The sequence below is a fragment of the Amblyomma maculatum genome, chromosome 4 (assembly GCF_055883805.1).
Source record: "Amblyomma maculatum isolate TAMU_Amacu chromosome 4, ASM5588380v1, whole genome shotgun sequence".
In the NCBI taxonomy this organism is placed as follows: domain Eukaryota; kingdom Metazoa; phylum Arthropoda; class Arachnida; order Ixodida; family Ixodidae; genus Amblyomma; species Amblyomma maculatum.
Genome location: NC_139347.1, coordinates 116,193,136 through 116,214,198, shown reverse-complemented (window position 1 = coordinate 116,214,198; position 21,063 = coordinate 116,193,136). Strand labels below are relative to the sequence as shown.

The following is a 21,063-nucleotide window of genomic DNA, read 5'->3' as shown; positions in this document are numbered from 1 at the left end:
CCATGTTTTGCAACATGTTAAGTTGCTCAAAGGGCTTTGGCAGTGAACAATTACGGTTGTTCATAGTTGACCACAGCATGCTCAATTTTCTCCATGTTATACTTCCTTATATCAGCCACCTTGCTCTTATTGATTAGCTTTGATATCTCGGCCAATTCTATCGGGTCTGTGGGATTGGAAGCTTTCATACTTTGGCGTTTCTTAATCAAATCTTTAGTGTCCTTAGACAGCTTACCGGTATCCTCTCTAACTATCCTACCGCCTACTTCTACAGCGCACTCAGTAATGATATCTCTGAAATTATTGTTCATTGCTTCTAGGGTAATGTGGCTATCCTCGGTTAGAGCTGAATATCTATTCTGTAGCGAGATCCTGAACTATTCTGCCCTCCTCCTCACCGCTGATTCGTTGATGGGTTTCTTTCTTACTAATCTGTTGCGTTCCTTCTTCAGATTTAGGCTAATTCGGGACCTCGCCATCCTGTGATCACTGCATCGCACTTTCCCGATTACCTCTACATCTTGCATAATGGCGGGGGTTGAACACAGTATGAAGTTAATTTCATTTTTAGTCTCCCCATTAGTACCTTTCCATGTCCATTTTCGGTTCTTCCGTTTGCTGAAGAAGGTATTCATGATTCTTAAGTTATTGTGCTCTGCAAACTCAACTAGTAACTCTCCCCTGTTATTCTTAGAGCAAATGCCATGTGAACGCCAGTGCAATTCAATGCAAGAGCCAATGCAGTGTAAAGAACGGGGAAGCCTTAAGGCGGTAAAGAAGAAATTGGGCATAGGCAAAAACCAGATGTATGCTATAAGGGACAGGCCGGGCAACGTCATCACGAATATGAACAAGATAGTCGAAGTAGCCGAGGAGTTCTATACAGATCAATACAGTAGCCAAAGTAGTCAGGACCGTAATGAGATAGGCGGTAGGGAAAAACAGTCAGACATTCCACCAGTGATGAAGGACGAGGTCAAGAAAGCATTAGAAACTATGAAAAGCGGGAAATCAGCTGGAGGGGATCAGATAAGTACAGATTTGCTTAAGGGCGGGGGGGATATCTGGCAGGCTAGAAAAACTGGCCACCCTGTATACGCAGTGCCCGGGGTCATCCACAGTACCGGAGCCATGGAAGAATGCAATTTACGTTAGGTAGCGAAGCACTGGAAGTAGTAGGCGAATATGTCTACTTTGGACAGGTAGTAACCACAGATCCGGACCATCAAAAGGAAATAACAAGAATAAGATTGGGATGGAGCGCATTTGGCAAGCACTCACAGATTATGACTAGCAGCTTACCGGTATTGCTCAAGAAGAAAGTATACAACAGTTGCATCTTACCTGTACTCACCTATGGGGCTGAAACGTGGAGGCTAACCAAGTGGGTTCTACTTAAGTTGAGAACAACTCAGAGGGCTATGGAATGAAAAATGGTAGGGGTAACATTAAGAGATAGGAAGCGTGCAGAGTGGGTTAGAGAAATAACTCAAGTTACTGACATTCTAGTGGAAATTAAGAAGAAATGGGCATGGGCAAAGAGAGGATAACCGATATAGTGCGAAGAGAGGATAGCCGATGGTCGCCTAGGGTAACAAACTGGATTCCAAGGGAAGGAAAGCATAGCAGGGGGCGGCAGAAAGTTAGGTGGGCGGACGCGGTTAAGAAATTCGCAGGGGTCAAGTGGATGCAGCTAGCACAGAACCGGGTGAATTGGAGAAGTATGGGAGAGGCCTTTGCCCTGCAGTGGGTATAGTCAGGCTGATTATGATGATGATGATGACAGTTGACCACGTGATGTATTCCTCACTGCCTAAGCCAAGTGTCCCATACTTCACTAAACAATGTCGGTTATTGCATAAGCTAGGCAAGTATTGCATGTCGAGATTTTATGCTTGTGTTTGAAGTTTGCATGTTCATACCAAGGTTTGCGGCTAGTTGTTTGAGGCCATTTTGAGTTAAAGTGGGCATAAGTCTGGGCATGTGAACAGTTAGGAACTTGAGGCATCACAGTGAGGTCTGTTGTCATCATCGAGACAGCAGGCAGATCTAGTGTTATCTCTTTTACGCATATTTTTCTGTTCCTCTTTGTGTGTACCCCCCAGCAAGTGGCCACAAGGCAGAAGTACACTATGGGTGTGCGGCCAGGCGGTGCTGCGGCCAGGCCGTCTGGTGGAGGCGCTGCCCCACAGTCGGGTGGATGGTTCGACACCCCGAGACAGCGTCCTGAGGAAGCAACCTCCCTGCTTGAAGACGTCGAGAGTCCCCAGTCGCCAACTCAGCAGCAGCAGCAGCATTGGAGGCAGGACCTCGACTACGAGCAGGTAGGGATAGAACACCAGGTTTCATTGAGGTGTGCTAGTACAGTTGAACCTTGCTACAATGAAACTGACAGGGCGCGCAGAAAATTTCGTCGAAGCGAAATTTCGATGAGGCAAAAGCAGCTGAAAAACACTGCCAGGTTGGACAATATAATCCCAAAACATCATTTATTTTGAAATAAATCGCTCAGTTGCCTTTTTTCTTTTTAATTCCCCCAATTCCGTGACGCGACTTTCGCACTCGGTGAGTAGTTCCATTGCGACGTCATCGTGAGCAATAATAAATCTGCGGAGCACATCAAATGCTTCCATCACTTTTAATGTAAATGGTGGTGCTAAATTCTCTGAGTCACTGTCGTCATCCAGTGATGCGTCATGGACCTACGGAAGTACACAGAGAGGGTGGCGATATGCTTGTTTTATTGTAAGATAATTTTTAAACCCAGCTTCGCATAGCAAAAATTTCGTTAAAGTGACAATGCACCCCAAAAATGGTTCGTTGTGATGAGAAATGTGTGCCATTACTTTCTATGGCGAGCTGACGAGGAATTGGAAATTCAGTTGAAGTGACGTTCATTGTAGCGGTGTTCAACTGTATCAATCCTGACACTGTCTTTGGGCACATGTGCATGTGCTTCAGTTTTCGTTCGCTGTGTGCGGACATTGCTTTACTATTGATTTTGCTCAAGATGCACTTACAGTGTTAGTTTTCTTTGCTCCATAATGCTTGCAACTTTTACTTGAACTGCTGTTATCACTATTAGGCAGTGAGAAGTGCGAAGCAATGTGTAACACAGGGGGTCATCTGTAGGTCTTGTTTGGTGCTAAAAGAATAATGAGCATATGCCCATCACCACATCAACCGTTCAGCCAAAATGTGTTCTAAAAACGAAAATCTGCGAGTGTGGCCCTTCAAATTGAGGTCGTATCGCGCCAAATTTCAATTGCCCGCAGTTCAAGAAATACGCACTCCACAGGCATAATCTTGGCCTCGTTCAAAAGATCGCGATTCAGGCTATTTTTCTATATTTCATTTGGTGACCATCACCGAGCCCACCGCACCGAAAAAAACAAACAAAATTACACAAAACATGTGCTGCTATTGGTCTCCTACCGCACGTGAGCAAAATGGTGAGCTTTAGTTGGCTGGCGGTATCGGCTGCTTGCAGTCTGGCACCATTTTGAGAAGTTTGCTTCGTTAGGCCTGCCCGGCCTAGCGCCATTCCCTCTTCGTGACTGCGATGTGAAAGGCACAATATTTAGATTCATGTTTCGTTATTAGCCTAAAAAAAATAGCGAAATGTAGAATAAACTTGCCGGGGACGCTGCATCGCCGCCTCTGGTTATCTACAAGCAATGGCGAAGCGCCGACGCTCCGCGTCGAGTTCGTTGTGGCCTCATAATGGCAAGCATAGCCGGTCGTGCTCAGTGTGACAGCAAAGAGCAGGCACAATCTTGTCGAGGCGATTCCTGTTGCGTATGGGCATCTTAATCGTGATGATGCAGATGAGAAAGTGATGCCTAAACAGCTTTCAATTGGGATAGATTGCGCTGTGATGCAGTGCCGCGGTGTGCCGCAGCGGTAGTTGCGAAACTTTGTCACGATACGCGGACTCCCAAATCCTGTTGAAATAAACTTGCTTCTGATTGTTGCATGGTGCGAGACAAGCAAAGGGCGCATGCCACTAGTTACAGTCTGACTACGATTACAGCATGAATGTGAGAATGGCGGTTGCGCACACCAGAAGTTAGTGCCAATTTTGCGGAGGTTGCAATGCAAACTCATTCGTTTTGGTAGCGGCCTCCGGACCATGCATTCCATTTGCTGGCAATTTCATTCTGCCTAGGGCAATTATATCAATGGTAACTGATGCATTGACATCGGAAGCCAGCCAGAACCCATTTTAATGAGTTACTGTTAGCTTTGGTGTTTCAAAATTTTGCCAATACGTTTTTCTTCAATTTCTCAAAGCTGCATTTTTGACTCATTCGTAATTTTGGAGGAGCGATATCTCTGGTTCTACATCAGCTATTGCTATGAATCTTTTTTTGCGAGAAAGGTAAACTCATCAGCTGTGCAATGGCGTTAACCTTAAACCACTGGCTGGTTAAAAAAAATTTCGAAAAAGTTATTTGTCTGAGTTGCCAAACAACCTTTTTCTCTTTCAAGTTTGATGAGCTGTAACTTTCATCGAAATTATCCTAGCATATTTATTTGTGTATTGTACTCCTTGGTGACTCTAGATCATTTAGCAATAGAAATCTTGTCTACAAGTCTTATGTTTAATTACCAAGGCTCCTCCAAACAAAATAGATGCTTTCTTTGCTGTATCAAAAACTATTTGCCATAGAAGAAAAACCTTTGCAGTTTTAGAATCAGAATACTGAAGTGCACAAACTCTGAAAGTTTGGTGTAAATCTGTCCATAAACACAAAAATTATGTTTAAAGGGACACAACACTGGAATTTAGGTCGAATTTTTTTGGCGCACTGGAAACATTGATGTCTAAAACGTTTGGTTCTATAGCGGTTTCAATAGACACGCTGTAGAAAATTTTTTTACAGAGAATTTTTCTATCATTGCATGCGCCTGTTCTTATGCAGTCTGATGCTGAAAACCATGAGCAGCGACCGCGTTGATGACTGATGGTCGACAAAAAAGACTTACCGAAAACAAATATAAATTTCACTCACGAGACTGTAATTCGGCATCTTTGCGAAAAGTAGCGTCATTCTCGGTTCCCTCTCTCAAGACTGTTATGACACAAAACGCATGCCTGGTCGATGAAAGTGGTTGTAGTGGGCACTATCATTGCTTCATTCACAGAATTCCACATTGTTGCTTCATCTAATGGCAAAAGCTGAAAGTATGCTTCTCGCGGTGCGAAAGGATGGGTGGTTTTTATTTAAGGATGCACTGGAGAGAGCACAAAATATAATAAATTACGACAAGCACTCCTAGAAGAAAAAAGAAGTTTCCACTTGCAGAGATCAGCTATATTTTGCTGAGATGTAGTCACGTAGAGTACTACAGTGAAAGTAATAGGGTTGCTCCGCTAGTTAGCGCCTCAGTTGTTTTTGTGCGATTTTTCAATGGAACGATGAATTAAAATTGTAAAGCCTCTTTTCTTTGGTATTGTAGTGCTCGATGTGTACTATATGAGGGAAGATCTTTTCATCTCCACCATAATCTCATCACATATTTTGGCCAGTATTTTGTCCCTTTAAGACCAGGGTGTAACTTTAAATATGTACTTTTCTCACAGATGCTTGTAATGCTTTGCCAAAAGAGATGAAACAGCATTAATCACGTTGTGGCATAGGCAAAAATAAGCGAGTTTATTTTTAGAAAAGTCCTGGCAGTTTATGAGCTTGAGTCAAGGTTACTTTCCTCATAGAATACGTTCACATGGTTGTGGGCGAGCATGGACCTTGTTGCGTGTGCAAACTGAGCAGACACGAATACAAAGCCGCATGCAATAAGGCGTGGAATAAGTCGGTGGGTTCCAAAGAGCCCGCAAAATGCGCACATCCGAGGCAAATCTTTCCACTTGTTGACTGCCTGAAAGAAGCTTCATCCTTACCACCACTGCTAGCTGAGTTTTCAACGCTTCAGGCTGGTTAGCTACGTGCGTATCAAAGAAAAAGGAACTGCGCTTGCAGACACGCTTCTCGGAGGACTGCCTTCCATTCTTTGCTCTCCAATGAATTGTACTCTCTTGTCAGGGAATGAGAACAACAACCCACCTGAGATCTCTTGCGAGCACTGCTTTTTTCTCCTGTTCTTCAGAGCTATAACTGCCTACCCACCCTCGTGTACATATATGTCCCATTCTGCATACTGTGTATGTGGGCAGAAGAGTCAGCATGTGTATTAGCATTTAGTTTGGGAATTCTTTTTTTCATCTGAAGTGCATATGTCGTGGCTTTATAGATGAAGCTCTGTGTCAAGGTACCGTATTAGCACGATTCTAATGCCCCCCGATTGTAACGCGCAGTAATATTTAACGCCCGGAAACCACAAAAATAACTTGGCGTCGATTCTACCGCGCGCACTGAATGACGCAGTCAGCAAGCATCTGAAAGTTGCCTAAACATTTAATCCGACTCAAGAACACAAATTGGAACACACGAATACAACCACGGGATGGGAACATCATAGTCTACTCGCCGTCAGAGTCTGAAGACAGCTCTTTTTCACTGACCACCGACCACAAATGGTCATTGCCTTTCCATCTTGTCACTGTGCTGTGGGTGAATGCACTAATCAAACTTAGCTTCTGGGTATACCAGCGAAACGGAACATTTGTGAAAAATGGCAATTGAAACACTGGATCCGCTCATGGATAGATCCGGCTCAAAACGGCTTTGCTGATACCGATGGCAATGCAGCTGACTATCGTTCATTAAGCTGCTTCATTTCAGTTTTTGAGATGTAGGTTTTGGTTTGAAGTTTCTTTTTGTATTTTGAGTCCGATTGTAATGTGCATGTATTTTTGAACGCTTATTTTCGGGAAAAAAGGTGCGCATTAGAATTGGGCAAATATGGTATGTACAGTGCTCTCTCTCATTTGTAGCTCACAGCTTGTGCATGTTCAGCATCATGATATATATAAAGACTAGTAGCTCTCACATATTTTTCTGCCTGATATCAATGACAACTACACGTAAGGGAATGGCTACAGCAAAGCATTTAGTAAAGGGGCAAATTTTCTAGCATGCAGCTCGGACAGCATGAGCTCGTTACATTGATCACCTAGCTCATGACATCAGGTGAACGCGTCAGTGACGCCCGGTATTGTCAGGGGGCAGGTTCGAAATAGGAAAACTATTTAGAGAACGAAGAGTGAAAGAAAAAAGAGAAGCTGGGAAGTTGACTAGAAGGGTGTTCCATGATGCTACCCTGCACTGGGAGTAAGAGGGAATGTAAAAGGAAAAGGGAGTGAGGGGAATTAGAAGCATGGAAGTGAAATAAACATGCGCATGTGGTGAAGTCGCACGTGCGAGCACAATGGTTTCAGGTATTCACAGCACTCCACAAGCTTCACAGGGCTGCCTCTCAATGTGTCTGCCACCTGAAAAAAAAAAAAAAAAAAAAGTTAGAATTTTAACTGCATGAGGTTAGTTGCTTTGCTTCAGTGCCTAATTTGTCACCACAGAGAGGCCAGAGCTAGAAGCAGCGTGACAGTGTTAACATGTGCATACATTTGTGCTGGTTGCAGGCAGTGCTGGTGGAGCGTGACCAGCGCATCCGGCAGATTGAGGCAGACATGCTGGACTGCAACCAGATCTTCAAGGACCTGGCCGCCATCGTGCACGAGCAAGGGGACATGATTGGTCAGTGCACTGCCCCCCGAACTCACGTAGCCTGCCTTCATGACAAGCGTGTTCAGGCTAGTCAGTATTTGGCAGCACTGTCTATAAAGCATGTGTGATGAAAGACAGGGACGAGCTCTGAAAAACTGATCAAGAAGGAACCTTGGAATAGCAGCTGCAGCCTGGCTTAACAATTTGACAGCTTATTTTTTGTGAACAATGAAAAAGGGGGGGGGTTTGGAAAAGAATTCCACGGACAGTACTAGTCAAACCTTTTGAATTTTGTACATGTATTGTATGCAAAACAGCAGAGCCACACAAATGCGAAGCCATCATGGAGTTGTATCTATTTGGCTCTTTATTTTGGTAGAAACAAGGGTATGTGTTGCCAAGAAATCTAGCGTGTATGGTTAAACCTTTATGTAATGAACCTCCATGTAGTGAATTCCTTGATATCGTTACGGACGAGCAAGGAAGAAGAACCTGGCAGTGGCGCGGTCAGAAGCGCTCGCGCTAGGCCCACAACATTCATTAAACATCATCTTACGGTCATCGAACATCTTCTCTCTGTCCTCTGTTCTGCTTTCATCGGCTTGCCGAACCCGTAACATTTGGTTGGAAGTGCGGGGTACTTCTTCATCACCCCCTCATCTTGGTCCGGAGCTTTGGCGCCCTGCGACTTCTTGCATCGTCGGCTGAAGGTTAGGAGGCATCGCATGGCTGTTCCCGAGCCTGCCGGACTCAGCAAAACCTTGCCGTTCCTCTGCCCCGTCTTCCCCTGCCCCGCCTTGACTACAAGACACTGCGAAGGAGAGACTGACCCGAGACGGCCACACGTGACCGCAAGACAGAAAGATAGACCCGAATGACCATATGTGACCCCACTGACCAGATGTGCTGACCAATGAACCCACAGCCCAAGACAACGCTACACTTGAAGACATCCTCTCCTGCCTATGCCATGCAGTGTGTGCCTTGGCCTCCGCCATCGAGTCATGTCAATGTGTGGCCTGAGAGTGTCCTGGGCCAAGGTTCATCGGGAATCATCGCTCCGGCAAGCCGTTCCATTGTGCCTTCTTCCTCTTCTTCTTCAAGCATCCAGACTCACCCATCATCATGCCATGGAATCAACATCAGGAGTGCTCGCGCTAGGCCCGTAACATTCATTAAACGTCATCTCATGGTCATCGAACATCTTCTCTCTGTCCTCTGTTCTGTTTTCATCAGCTTGCCGCTCCGTAACAATATTACGAAGCTTTTCAATTCCCCAATGCCGCTCCCATTGAAGTGCGTGTATTTGAAAACTCCGCGTAACGAACATGTCGCGGTGGTTGACCTTGATATAACGAACTCGCACTGTTGATTTTCTCTTGGCTACTGCCAAGTTAGTGGGAATTTGGCAGAACCCCGCTAGTTTCAGGACAATAAAACACAAGCTGAAGGGAGATGAATGCCTGTTATAGCAACGAGGGACCGCAGTTGATACAGAGCGCTGTGTTTCAGTGCCGACGCCGCATCTCCGTGGCAGACGCAGCATTCTCCGCTGCTTTTGCTGTCGGCACATGGCGCTACGATAGTTCCTACTTAAAAGCGGCAAAAAATAACAAAGAAGACATAGGCAAGCAGCGCGTGTCCATTGTTGTCACGCATTTGCTCGCGTGTCAGTAGTGGGAACAACGGGGTAGCGGGAACAGCGAAGCACACTGGCGATGCGAGGCAGTGTCGGTCTCCTTGGGCAACGGTGGTGGGCGAGCATGCACGGCTGCAGCGGTGGCGGCGCCAACGCGCGCCCTCTCCCCCAGACTGGTTCCTCCTTCACCCCCACTCCCCCGCTCCATTGTAGACCCGTTGCGCGAGCTGCAGAGGAGGTTGAGGGTGCCGCCGCAGTCATGCCGCGCTATCAGCATGATCACGAAACATTTCATCGCTTCTGTGACTTCGAATAATTCTGATTTACTGTAAACACTTTCAAGGTGGCTTCCTTTACATCAGTTCTTAATCTGGTTTTCGTTCTACATTGTCCTTCTGAATTCTCGCGCAAAAACTGCATGTATCGAAAACCTGGATGTAACGAAAAATCGCGGACATTTTACAATTTCGGTATAACCAGGTTTAACTGTCTAGTTCATATACATTTAATTCTGCCAATCTGTTTGCATTCTTGATGTAGATGTTTATGGGAAGTGGGCGAGGGGCTCTGCGATCACTGCCTGGAAGTGACTGGTGGTGTGGCCCTGCCTCTGAGATCAATGCGAGAAAAAATTAATTTGCATGATTACAGTAAGTTGGGGAAAATAGTAGGTTTACTCGATTTGCTGCAGCTAGTTCATTGAGTGCAGCATCTTCGTAATCGTTTTTCAAGTGCAACGCATGACTCCTGCACCTTGCTATTTCTTTTGCAAAGGTGCAGGCCTAGTTCAGCGTGAGTTTACCGAATCTCTGAACTGGCCACTTGCCAAGTGCAGCGAGTGCAGCAAACGTGTAACGCCAGTGGGGCTAGTGTCGTGCTGCACCTGAACTAAACCTGAACTAGCTGAACTAGCGCTGCACGCTGTCGGCACCCCCTTAGATCCTGTCAGAACTGGAGCAGAAAGTGCAGCCAAATCGAGTAGACCTAGTATATGACCTGTGTTTTCATGGTGTCTTCTTATTTCAGCTTTTGTTTTATGTCTCGAGTAGCTTGCTAGAGCTGCATTGTCTCTTTTTCATTTTAACGCATTAACTAAGTGACATAATCTGTCATAGGTTTAGCAATCATCGTTGCCCATAATGACCAGTTATTGCTGCAGCATGACCTTCACCCATGCTTCACTAGGTGGTATCTGAAAGTGAGGCAATGCAGGCATGTCAGAAGCATGACTCTGGCTCAGATACAGTGTAATATTACAAAGTCATGCGCCGCCCACCTACAGTGGAGCACCACTGCGCATGCATAGATCGGCACATCACATGCGGCCTTGAGACCAGTCGTTGCATGCATGTTGGCAACACGCGAAAGCGGGTCAAAGCAGCGGATTTTGTCGGCGACTGTACTTCTAACAGTACAAAAAAGATTTAGCTGTTGCGGCTGGTTGTCAGTGGATTTAGAAATTGCATTACGAGACTTTTTACTTTCCTTCACACTGTTGCCTGCATGGAATCTGGCTTGCACAGCCAAGGTTTTTTGTAGCACAAATTCTTTTATATTATGCTGTTTGATAATGAAGACGTATGCAGCTGTTGAGGTGTAAGCAGGGCTTCTAGAGGCAGACAAAAGCAACTGCATTGTGTAGCCAAATATGCCTGCTTTACATATGCGCACACATGCACATGCGCACACATCTTCAAGGGATTGAGACTGCTGAAAGCAGTTTTGACAAGCACTATAATCCTAAACTGGGCAAGGAATTTCTTCACATCAGTGTCCCATGATTGTGCGTAGTGAAGCATGGTTCTTTTCCAGCATGAGTGCGGTTTTCTTAGTTTAAATGTGGCTATGAACAAACATGTAATGCGGAATGTGGCTATTTCTTCTACAGACACCATTGAAGGCAACATTGAGAACACGCAGCAGAACACTGCAGCAGCCGTGGACCAACTGCGAAGCGCCGCCAGCTATCAGGTGACTTCAGCAGGGTTGTCCATTTCTAGTGCTGTGGTTATTGGTCACACTTTCATGTCCTGTGTAAGACCTCCATTTTTTTACTGGCAACCCTTCAGTGCACACTTGTCAGAAATTTTTACCTGGACAAAATAGGGACAAGCGGAGACAGTTGAAATGACACTCTACTGCTCTAACGCCATTTTTAAGTGTACCTGAGGGGAGGGAAAAAGGTTGGCAACACAGGGTCCTCACTTATATTTGTGTTAGTGACTCCGTCGGGTGCAGTTAGTACAACATATTCCCATTAAGATGAACTATGGGAAGATGAAGCATGTGAAAAGCTTTGACTCTTTTTCTCTAAGACTCGGAAGTAAATAGCGAGTACTTCTTGTAGCCGCCACCATCATCATGATTGTTTTAACTCAATAGAGCTAAAAACCCCATTCTTTAGAAAATGTAGCTTTGCAAGTGAGAAATCATGGGCGCACCTCTGGTAGGTGGAAGTCCGCAGGTGACATGGCAGGGCACTGCCGAAAGTGCTTTTGCATCCCTACGAGCATGGCTCTGGCCTTCAGAGGGCTCGGGACGAGCGGTGAAAACATACATGCTGCTTCGCAGCACATTGCAGCACATGCACACTGAATTCGCCTCTCCAGAAGAAAATGTCGCCTGCGGTTTCCAAACAAGTTGAGAGCCCTAATTGAAAATGTGCTTGAAAAGCTATACCTTTCGGACGAGCACACCAATGCGCTCCCTTGACTGCGCCGCGCGTCCGAAGACGCACTGCGTACCCTCATTTGACGGGCAAGCCATTGATGTGCGGGGTGCAGCTCAGATGTCCGCACAGCCCCACCGCGCTTTCGGCGCCCTCTAGCTTACTGCATGCAACACGCTGTTCTCCCACAAGTGCGCTGCCATCTGCGGAAGCCACCGTGCAGTGCGAACCACGGAAGGAGCACGTGGTCGCCGCTCGAGTACGACCGCGGGTGAGCTCACCATTAGCGGTAAAATTGCGCCTCAACTCTGTACTTGGTAGACTCCGAGATTTTGCTCATTTATTCGGTGGCGACTTAAAATGTGCCTGCACCACAGAAGCGGAATGTGACAATCAACTACAGCACTGGTTTCGGTGGCTGATCACTGTTATCCATGAGCGGCGGGGACGACATGAGGCTAGCCATGGCTGCACCCCTAAAACGATAACGTGACAGAAGTCCCAGGTTGCTGTCACTCACAGCCGATGCTTTAGAGAAAGGTACGGTGCATCCTCGTCGCATCCACTTTCGTGAAAAGTTTGGTATACTGGTGGAACAAAGTCCACACAGCGAGTGAACGATGCGATGTCCATCATGTTTACAAGTGGAGTGGCAGTTGAGGAGCGGCCAAGATAGTGTCGATGCAGACTCAAGATTCTCGATAAAACTGAAGTTTTCTCCGCTGCTGGAGGAGCGATTCGAGTGGAGGTTGCTTTCTGAAACGAAAAACAGGCCTTGAGCGCCGCTTGGAGTAGAAGTTCGAGTGAAGGCGTGTTTGTGAATATGGCGGTTAGATCTCAAGTCAAGCACGCTATGTCAAGGCCATACGGGTGCCTTTTGTATGTCTTGGTTAAAGCAGTGTTTTATTTCTATTTTTTTGTGGTCTTTTACATGATGCGGTAGCTTATGGCTGTTCCAGCATGCGACATCTGTACGGGACATAGAGATAGGCGAGGCATTGGCACGTATGGGCTGCAGGCCTGTCGTGCTGTTTAGGGGGTGGAACATGACCTCGAGCCATCCACACTTCCTTTCTATTCTGGTAACTAGAATGTATTCACTTGCCATTTCGATTTTCCTAATACAAAGGGCCCAAAGCATTTGCTACTGTCTATATTGGTGCACAAAATACTGTTACCCGAGCCTGGCTGTCTTTGTCACTGATGCATAGGTCTCCTTCCAGTCCATGCGTCTTTGAGGGCAGCATCTTAAAGCGCTCGTTTATCACATTTGAAAATATTCTTCCAGTGTGCACTCCAACAGCTTGAACAGTTGATTGTTTTGTGTCGCTTTGTTTGTCGCACTTGTGATGAGTTTTCACATCATTTGCTTCAGAGTATATTTTCCTTCTTATACATCTTTCATGCTTATTTTCAAGGTAAATACTTTTTGGAGAGCCAGAATTTTATCATTGCAGTTGAACCTGCATATATCGAACCCAGATATATCGAATTTTGGCTATATCGAACTCACGGAATATCCCCTTGAAAATCCCATGTAAAAGTATAGGAAAGCGAATTATCGATATATCAAACTATTTCGCGATCCCCTTCGAGTTCGATATATCTGGGTTCGACTGTATATCCAAATATTGCAGATAATTGCGTTATTATGCAGCTCATTTTACATACAGCCAAAAGTAGAATGGAGAGATCAGAGGTTTCATCATTATAAGCGTTAGTTCACTATAGCCAATACAGTCGAACCTCGATTTAACGAACCTCAATATAGCGAAATTCACAGTCATTTTTTTTTTCATTTCCCAATTTCTGCCCCATTGAAACAGATCAATTTTTTTCCACGATTTAACGAAATAATTTTGAGCTGTACTTTTGATTTAACAAAATCCTCGCGCATTGCATACATGTATCGGCAGCCACCTTGACAATGGGATGAGAACTGAAACTTCATCGAAGACACACTGCATTTTGCATTTGCCCCACATCCACGCCGGTTTGAGCAAAGGGTTCAGTATGCGAGAAGTAGTTTTTTCTTTTTTTATCAGTTGTCCATTTTTCTACCCATCATATGTCGAAGAAAGCATGTGGTCAGCAGCGGTCATGATGCAAGCTTTTAGTATCGTTCGCTTCAAAAGGCATTTGTTGCTACACAAGTTTCAGTGATTTTGTAGCAGCAGACTGTGCCCACCCCGATCGCTGCATGATAAAGGGAAGGCACTGAGCAACCGGACCAGTCAAGCAAGCCACCGCCGGCAGCCGCTGGCACTTTGCCAAGTTCGCCCCCCTCACCCCACCACTGGAGCAAACGCACACCGTGAAGTTCTCGCTGCGTGGAGTCTTGCCGCCCTGCCAAGAAATACACTGGACAGTGACGCCGCGGGACGCACTAACGGCTAGCATTTATTTTTTTTAATTTGTCAGCGGCAAGAAAGGGAGGCAAGTTGATTACGCATGTAAATAAATGCGGTATGCATACATGAGGCCTGAACAATATTGCCGCGCAAAGGTAGCTGCGCCGGCATGGACGCTGTGCTCGCTGTTTGTTCACATGAAGAAAAATGATGCGTTCGAGTCTGTTTGCTATCACCCATCAGCCTCCCGATATACAAAACAATATCCGGCGCTCTTGTTAGCGCCATTATTGCTAGCATTTCTTGCTGATTTCTGGAGTTCATAGTTTACTAGTTCACATCTACTAGCAGTGTTTCACTAACCTGTTACTTTTTATGGGCAGCTAGAACATGGGAACCTCGATGTAATGAATTTTTCAGCTGCAAATAGGACTTTGTTATATTGAGGTTCGACATTGTTATACGGGAATTTGCTTAGTGGTACGGGCAGATGCACATTATTTTTGGGTGGCCTCACCATACTATATGTTGTTATACGGGAATTTACTTAGTGGTACGGGCAGATGCACATTATTTTTGGTGGCCTCACCATACTATATGTATTGCATTAGAGCCGTAATGCGAAATTTTTTGCGGAACTGCGGAAAGAAAAAATTAGGAAAATGAGCAAGGAAAAACAATACATTGTTGCCATTTTCTTTTTCTTTTTTTTTTTGTATGAATAGTAGCAAGGGCAAAATGCTTCTCTGAAATTTGCAAGGCTCTGTGGCTCCTGCAGGGGTGGAAATGCTGCTCCCATTGCTTCATCCTGCTCTAAAATGCAATATTGCTTATTTTTATTCTATTATAATAAAGAACCACTTACTACTACTACTACAAAACTTGCTTCCTGGATTTTTTACTATCAAATTTATCTCAACACGGGAGCTATAGCGTGCACCGGTGGCAGAGGTGCAACACCTCTTGCACTGGGCTCAATACAAATAAAATTTTCGCGAGCTTAGGAAGTGTGAAGCGTAATTTAAAATTTTTTTGGAAGTAAACTTAATGTGACTTTCAAGGTATTGGAGGCAATTATGAAAAAATGCACTGTACGTGTGACATAGGACATCTTCCCAGACATTTAAACTGCCGGTGGAGAGAGAAGCGAGAGCAGCAGGTGAAGCATGTAGCGCTGCAGCAGTTGAAGAAGGTAGCGCTAACTGCTACGTTAGCATGGTAGAAACCGCTAGAAAACTTGTTTGACGGTAAAATTTACACAAGTTCTTCTAATGCTCTTGCTTTAAAAATAAGCAGGCACTTCACTATCGAGCATCTTTGACAAGCGTGTCAAGCGTATGTCAGACAAAAGCATACTTGAGGCGTTGCAGAGTGCCAAGGGTGCCAATCACTTGAAAACTTTCCAAGAGTGTTGGATGGCTACACAGGGTCTATTGCCAACTTGTTAAAACAAACTTCAGCACTGCTTAAGCCAAAAAAAAATTAGTTGTGGTTTAGCTCTGGTTAACCCCAGTTGAATTGTGAAAGCAACTGTGGAAGCCTCTTTTGCCTGCTACATTATTCCCCTATCATGCCCTATCAGTGTAAGGTGCCATATTATTGGGGACACTTAAGCTCATCCTTCAAGGGTAGGACGCGAGAGCGTAAGCTACCAGCCTGCATATAAAGTCCCGCTTCAACCAAGCCGTATGGACAGGGGTAATGAGAATGCAAACGTTTCTGGCATGCTGATATCACCCTCCCATATGAAAGGAGTGACCTGAGTTGGCAGCTCCTGCCCTGGCATAGGGGTAACGTGAATTCAAACATCATGGCAGGCTGTTTTATTGCGTAAGCAATGCTACGCCAGGTTCCAGCCCGTGCGTAAACACTGCCGGTAGCCACGTTTTACCTTTAGAGCGACTGCAGATGAGGCCCTTCTTCAAGCCGTCGGGTAAACCCGGTCGGTAGCCGCGCTGCTGAAGAAGTGGAAGAAGAAGAAAGCAGCAGCAGCTATGTCGGCTTTGCTTCCGCAACCTACCGGGTTTAACTAAAGCTAAACCCAGGTAACTTTTTTTTATGAGGAGACTGTAGCTACGCCTCTTCACGGTGTAGCTGCGGCCACCCGAGGCCTTGAAAACCTACTGCAGTGCAGCTTTCGCTACAAAAATGATGAGTTACTGTCAGGAGGCAATCAGTTAAAGAAGCTGGGGGAGGAAGAGGCTGCCCTTTAGGGCCATCTATCCTCCCTGAAAGCATTACTGGCTATTGCTTAATATTCGCAGCTTCGATCGTTGATCTGAAACCACATTGGGTGCATTGAATGAGGTGAAGTGAAACTGGAGCTACTAACTGTTATTCATAAATTGCCTCCCACTAGTCATTCCCAAGTTGTAGTGGCTATGAATCTTGTAGAGAGCCAATCATTCTATCCCTGCTCACCAATTCCTGCAAAAGGAGAGTATCCCAAAGTCCCAGACTCAGTTCACCCAGCTGCGTTACGCATGCAAAGCACCAAGCTCTTTGGATTTGGAAAGCAACATGTCTAGAACTAGGCGATGAGCCCTTTGCGTCAGGAGGGAGATTGTGCAGCTTAATCATGTTCCGCCTTTTGTATCTGGCAATGGGCAGCGTCGGTTTCAGCACGCTCGCAAGGCCTCAAGGAGTACGCTGGCAGCTCTGCAGAGGATTTGCACCCCCTACACAGTCGGCTCCAGGCAAATCTGCCTTGGCTGCTGGCATTTTGATCGGATGCAACAGAGTAGCCGAAACTACACTCGGTGCCTCCATCTGGCAAGAGAAACAATGAGCTCTAGCCTAGTCAGATTTTAGTGAGAACAGGAGCGCCCTCAAGTGGGCTCAATGTCACCATGTGTGCAACACACTGGAAGCTATTGTACAAATGGTGGCTGTGTTCTGATAGTCATGGATTCCAATTAGGCTGTATGCCCTTTCTGCTCAGTGCGCTCTAAATATAGGCTCTTGAAATGAGGGCACATAGTAAGCCACTATTGGGAGAGGACATTCGCCATGTAGTACTGTGCAGTAAAGCTGCCAAAGCTGCACCAAGGTATATTGCATGGGTTTCTATGCGATCTTGTTTGGTGGTGCCTCACAAAAACATAGCAGCCAAGAAAACGCAACATTGAAGAATATAACAGCAGGCTTCTTCTGTATTGTTTCTTGGCTGGAGCTCCAAGAGGCTAATGCAGTTCAATTGCAGCCTAGTGCAGCTCATTAAGGGGATATGCTGTCCTGCTTTCATAATAAGAGGGCTAGATGTACTGCATATAGCGATTGATCTCCTTCCTCCTTTGAAATCTGTTCTTGTTGAGTGCTTCCTGGCATAAGTGGGATAGTTATGCGGCTACTGGACATCGCAGTAAGCACTACAGAGCAACACAAGATGGTTCTTCTCGTCTCCAACACTATGCTGCATACAACTAAGCATACAGACGCTCACTTGTTCACTTAGGAATGCACCCTTATATTTGGGTCATCGTTTTCAGTGGCTGATGCCTGGATACATGAAGATTTTGGAGCCACGAATATTATCATTGCAATCTTTGTGCTTGCATTCCACATGCTTTGAAGATTACGGGTGCCCAATTTGGTCTTGATGTGTCTTAAAGAAGTGCATTACATTTGTGAACAAACTCTTGGCCCAAAATAAGAAATTGAAAATGAAACACGATTGAAAGCAATAAAGCAGTCAATGAAAGAGCTTGGTATTAGCAATGAAAAGTTTTTTTATTATTACAACCTGGGAGTGTGAAGCAGCAAAGCTGGCCATGGGGAAAAAAATGTAGGCCGACCTGCTTGCAGGAGCCTGATTGCAGAGAACACCTTGACCTTACATATCATGCATTTGAAAATGGGTTGACAGCAAACTTCTCATACCTGCCACGAATGTTTTTCGGTAATTTTCGGCTTTCATTTTTTTCTTGTTTTACACGTGAAAAGGATCAAGGTTGCTGAATCCAAATAAAAAAAAATCTGAGTGTTTTAAAGAAACTTGCAATTTTTTTGACGTGCGTGTCTCTATTAATAAAGTTTGGTCCCCAGTTGTAAAGCTCCCTGACTGCTGATGCTGCCGCAACTCGCAAAGTCACGAATATTCCTTGTCATGTGCCCATCTGTTGTGCGTCGCACGTGTGATGATACCCTGAAAGGTCCTGGCAGAGCGTTGGCCCCGTTAATTCGGAAATTCAGATAATTCGGCCAGCTCACTCCCTCCCTTCAAAAATGTGCATAGGTCTATGGCAGCAAACTCTCGTTAATTTGGCGCTACATTGTGTGCACCGGTTGATTTGGAATGGAGACAGGCCAAGGCTGCCATGGAAATTAGTTTTTGGAGCACGCATCGCTACAGCCATCATTCCCCAACGACTGGAAATGCAGGAAACCACTATTTCAAAAACGTACGGAAAGCAGCTTTGCTCTACGCTAAAAAAAGAAAAAGGGTTTTAGGAGCGCACATCGCTACAGCCATCATCTATCCATCCATACCTCTGCTGTGCAAGGGATTCGGCTCGTGTTTCTATTTCCTAACTATGGAGAAAAAAAAGCAAGGAGGAAGCGCACGGCAATACTCTTGAAGCCTAGTCATAAAAAAATAAAAGGGAGTGAGTCTGTACCGACGTGATTAGACCACGTGATAGCATGTGGTAATATCTACTACTGCTGCTCGCGCGCATGCGTGAATCGGCGCCGCGGGGGGTTCGCCACGGTCCTATGCTCTCCACTGCAGACAGCTGCGTGCCCGCACCAGGGCAGACACATGCACTAAAACATGCTGACATCAAAACATTAGGGACTGACTCAGAGCAAAAAAAAATGGGAGAGGGAATGGCTTCATCGGCACTTTTCTTTCGGAGGCTGGCCGTGTGACATCACGCTCTCTCCTTAGTTTTTTTACCTCCATGCTCCTAACACTACCGCCGCGCTTCAACCTATGGATCAAGGCGTTATCCAATATGTAAAAAAAATGCATCGTAAGCAAGTGCTAGAGCATATGCTTCTTTGCATGGATCGGAAGCAGGCGTGTGTCATCACACTTCTCAGTGCCATACATATTCTGGCTCACGTGGGGGCACACATGCCAGCAGAAGTGGCCTCCAATTGTTTTAGGCACTGTGGATTTGTACAATCTGACACAAGCTTGGAGCCTGCAGTGCCAGTAGCAGAGGAAGATGACGACGATGAGTCATTCGTGGGCCTGCTCCCCACTGAAGTGAATCTCACTGACTACACTTCCATCGATGGTGTTATTGTTGTCGCTGGCCAGTTAAGAGATGATGAGATAATCAGCGATGCCCTCGATGTGACAGATGAGACGTTTGAGGAAGAGGGCTCGCTCGATGATGAGCCCCTGTTTGACAAGCCCCCGGTGTGTCGTACCACTAGAGAAGTCGTGGACGCTCTCGCAGTTTTAGAAGACTTCTGTGATGGCGCTCCTGGCAGCATGCTCGCCCTGGACGGGTTGTTCCATGTCTGCAAGCTGGTCCTCACTGCCTTGCTTTCCGCGAAAAAGCAAATGAGCATTGCTGAATATCGCGAAGTATGCAATAAAAAAAATTCACATGCAGTTTTTGTTGCTCATTCGATAATTCAAACATTTTTTCCACTCCTTTAAGATCCGAATGAACAAGATTTTACTGTGCTTTGCTGCAGTGGCCTAACGGCTACAGTGCTTTACCCCTGATAGATGTGGGATCGAATCCTATCTATGGCAGCCTCTTTTTGATGAAGGCAAAACACTCCTGCAATGTCTGCAGGTCGAAAGTTCTGGAAGTCCCCACTATGGCAGCCCTCAAAGCCAGAGTTGTTCTGGGACGTTAAATCGTTATTCCAACCTTACTCCCAAAACTTTGTGAATGCACTTGAGCCCACTTATAGCAACTACAGTTGTAGCGAATGCTCCTTTATTATGGATAAGCGTGGCACTGCCGGGAAAATATTTGGGTTATGGCACTGTGCCCCAGATAAAATTAATAGTGATTGGACCACTTGGCACAAATGAGGTGATGTAGCTCTCCCTGTTGTCAAAAATTGTGTGGTTCATACCAGCGCACAGACCAAAGGGCATCTTGCAGCCCTGGTAATTCCCCACAAAAGAAACTGTTTAACCCTCTGGAAACAATAGAAAGTGACCTACTGCAAGTGCAGTTAGCTACAAGGTCTACAGGTCAATTAGTCATTTGTGTGTGCTGGCTGAGCAAAGCCTCTAAACCGAAAGCAGAAGCATGGTAAGCATGAAAGAAGGGTGGGCTTGAAAGCATAACTCCTAAATCGCTCTTGGCATTATGGCATCAATACAGTTGCTTTGGTCACTACAAGTGGCTGGATCAAGAGCAAATGGTCATTCTGGAGGGCTTTTGTTTGAAAGAGCAGACACTTGAAAGAAATCAAAGCCACTTGTGTCTAACTATACTTTTTGCTTCAATAATAATGCGAGCCCACTTTCTGCGAATTTCAGATGCAACGAGCACAATCAATGTGATCATCAAATTCATTATAAGTGTGCTCATCTAGTGTCGGATGGACTCGTGAACTGAACAAAGCAGAAAGTGTGATTTTGACAACATTGGGCTGTAAAGGAGGCATTGGTTTGTGTGCATGGTTGGATGTTGGAGAAAGGTGGAGGTCTCTGCACAGTCAGGAAAAACTGCTCACCTTTTGTCTTTAATGTTTTCTCCAAAAACAATGCTGCTTTGATGCTGTTCGTCTTCATAGTGGACAAGTCGATGCAGCGTCCAGTAGGCACTTGCACACCACACTGTGCTGCTGTGAGTGTTT

General features: G+C 45.6%; 1 protein-coding gene across 2 annotated transcripts in view; it reads left to right on the top strand.

The window, feature by feature from the left end:
* LOC146192204 (syntaxin-7-like) overlaps positions 1 to 21,063 on the top strand; it is a 51,253-nt gene that overhangs the window by 18,845 nt on the left and 11,345 nt on the right. For both annotated transcript variants that reach the window (XM_084602378.1, XM_084602379.1), the window contains exons 6-8: positions 2,106 to 2,324; positions 7,544 to 7,658; positions 11,156 to 11,238. In XM_084602378.1, coding sequence (XP_084458504.1) covers positions 2,106 to 2,324; positions 7,544 to 7,658; positions 11,156 to 11,238 — 417 coding nt within the window. The remainder of the gene's footprint in view (positions 1 to 2,105; positions 2,325 to 7,543; positions 7,659 to 11,155; positions 11,239 to 21,063) is intronic.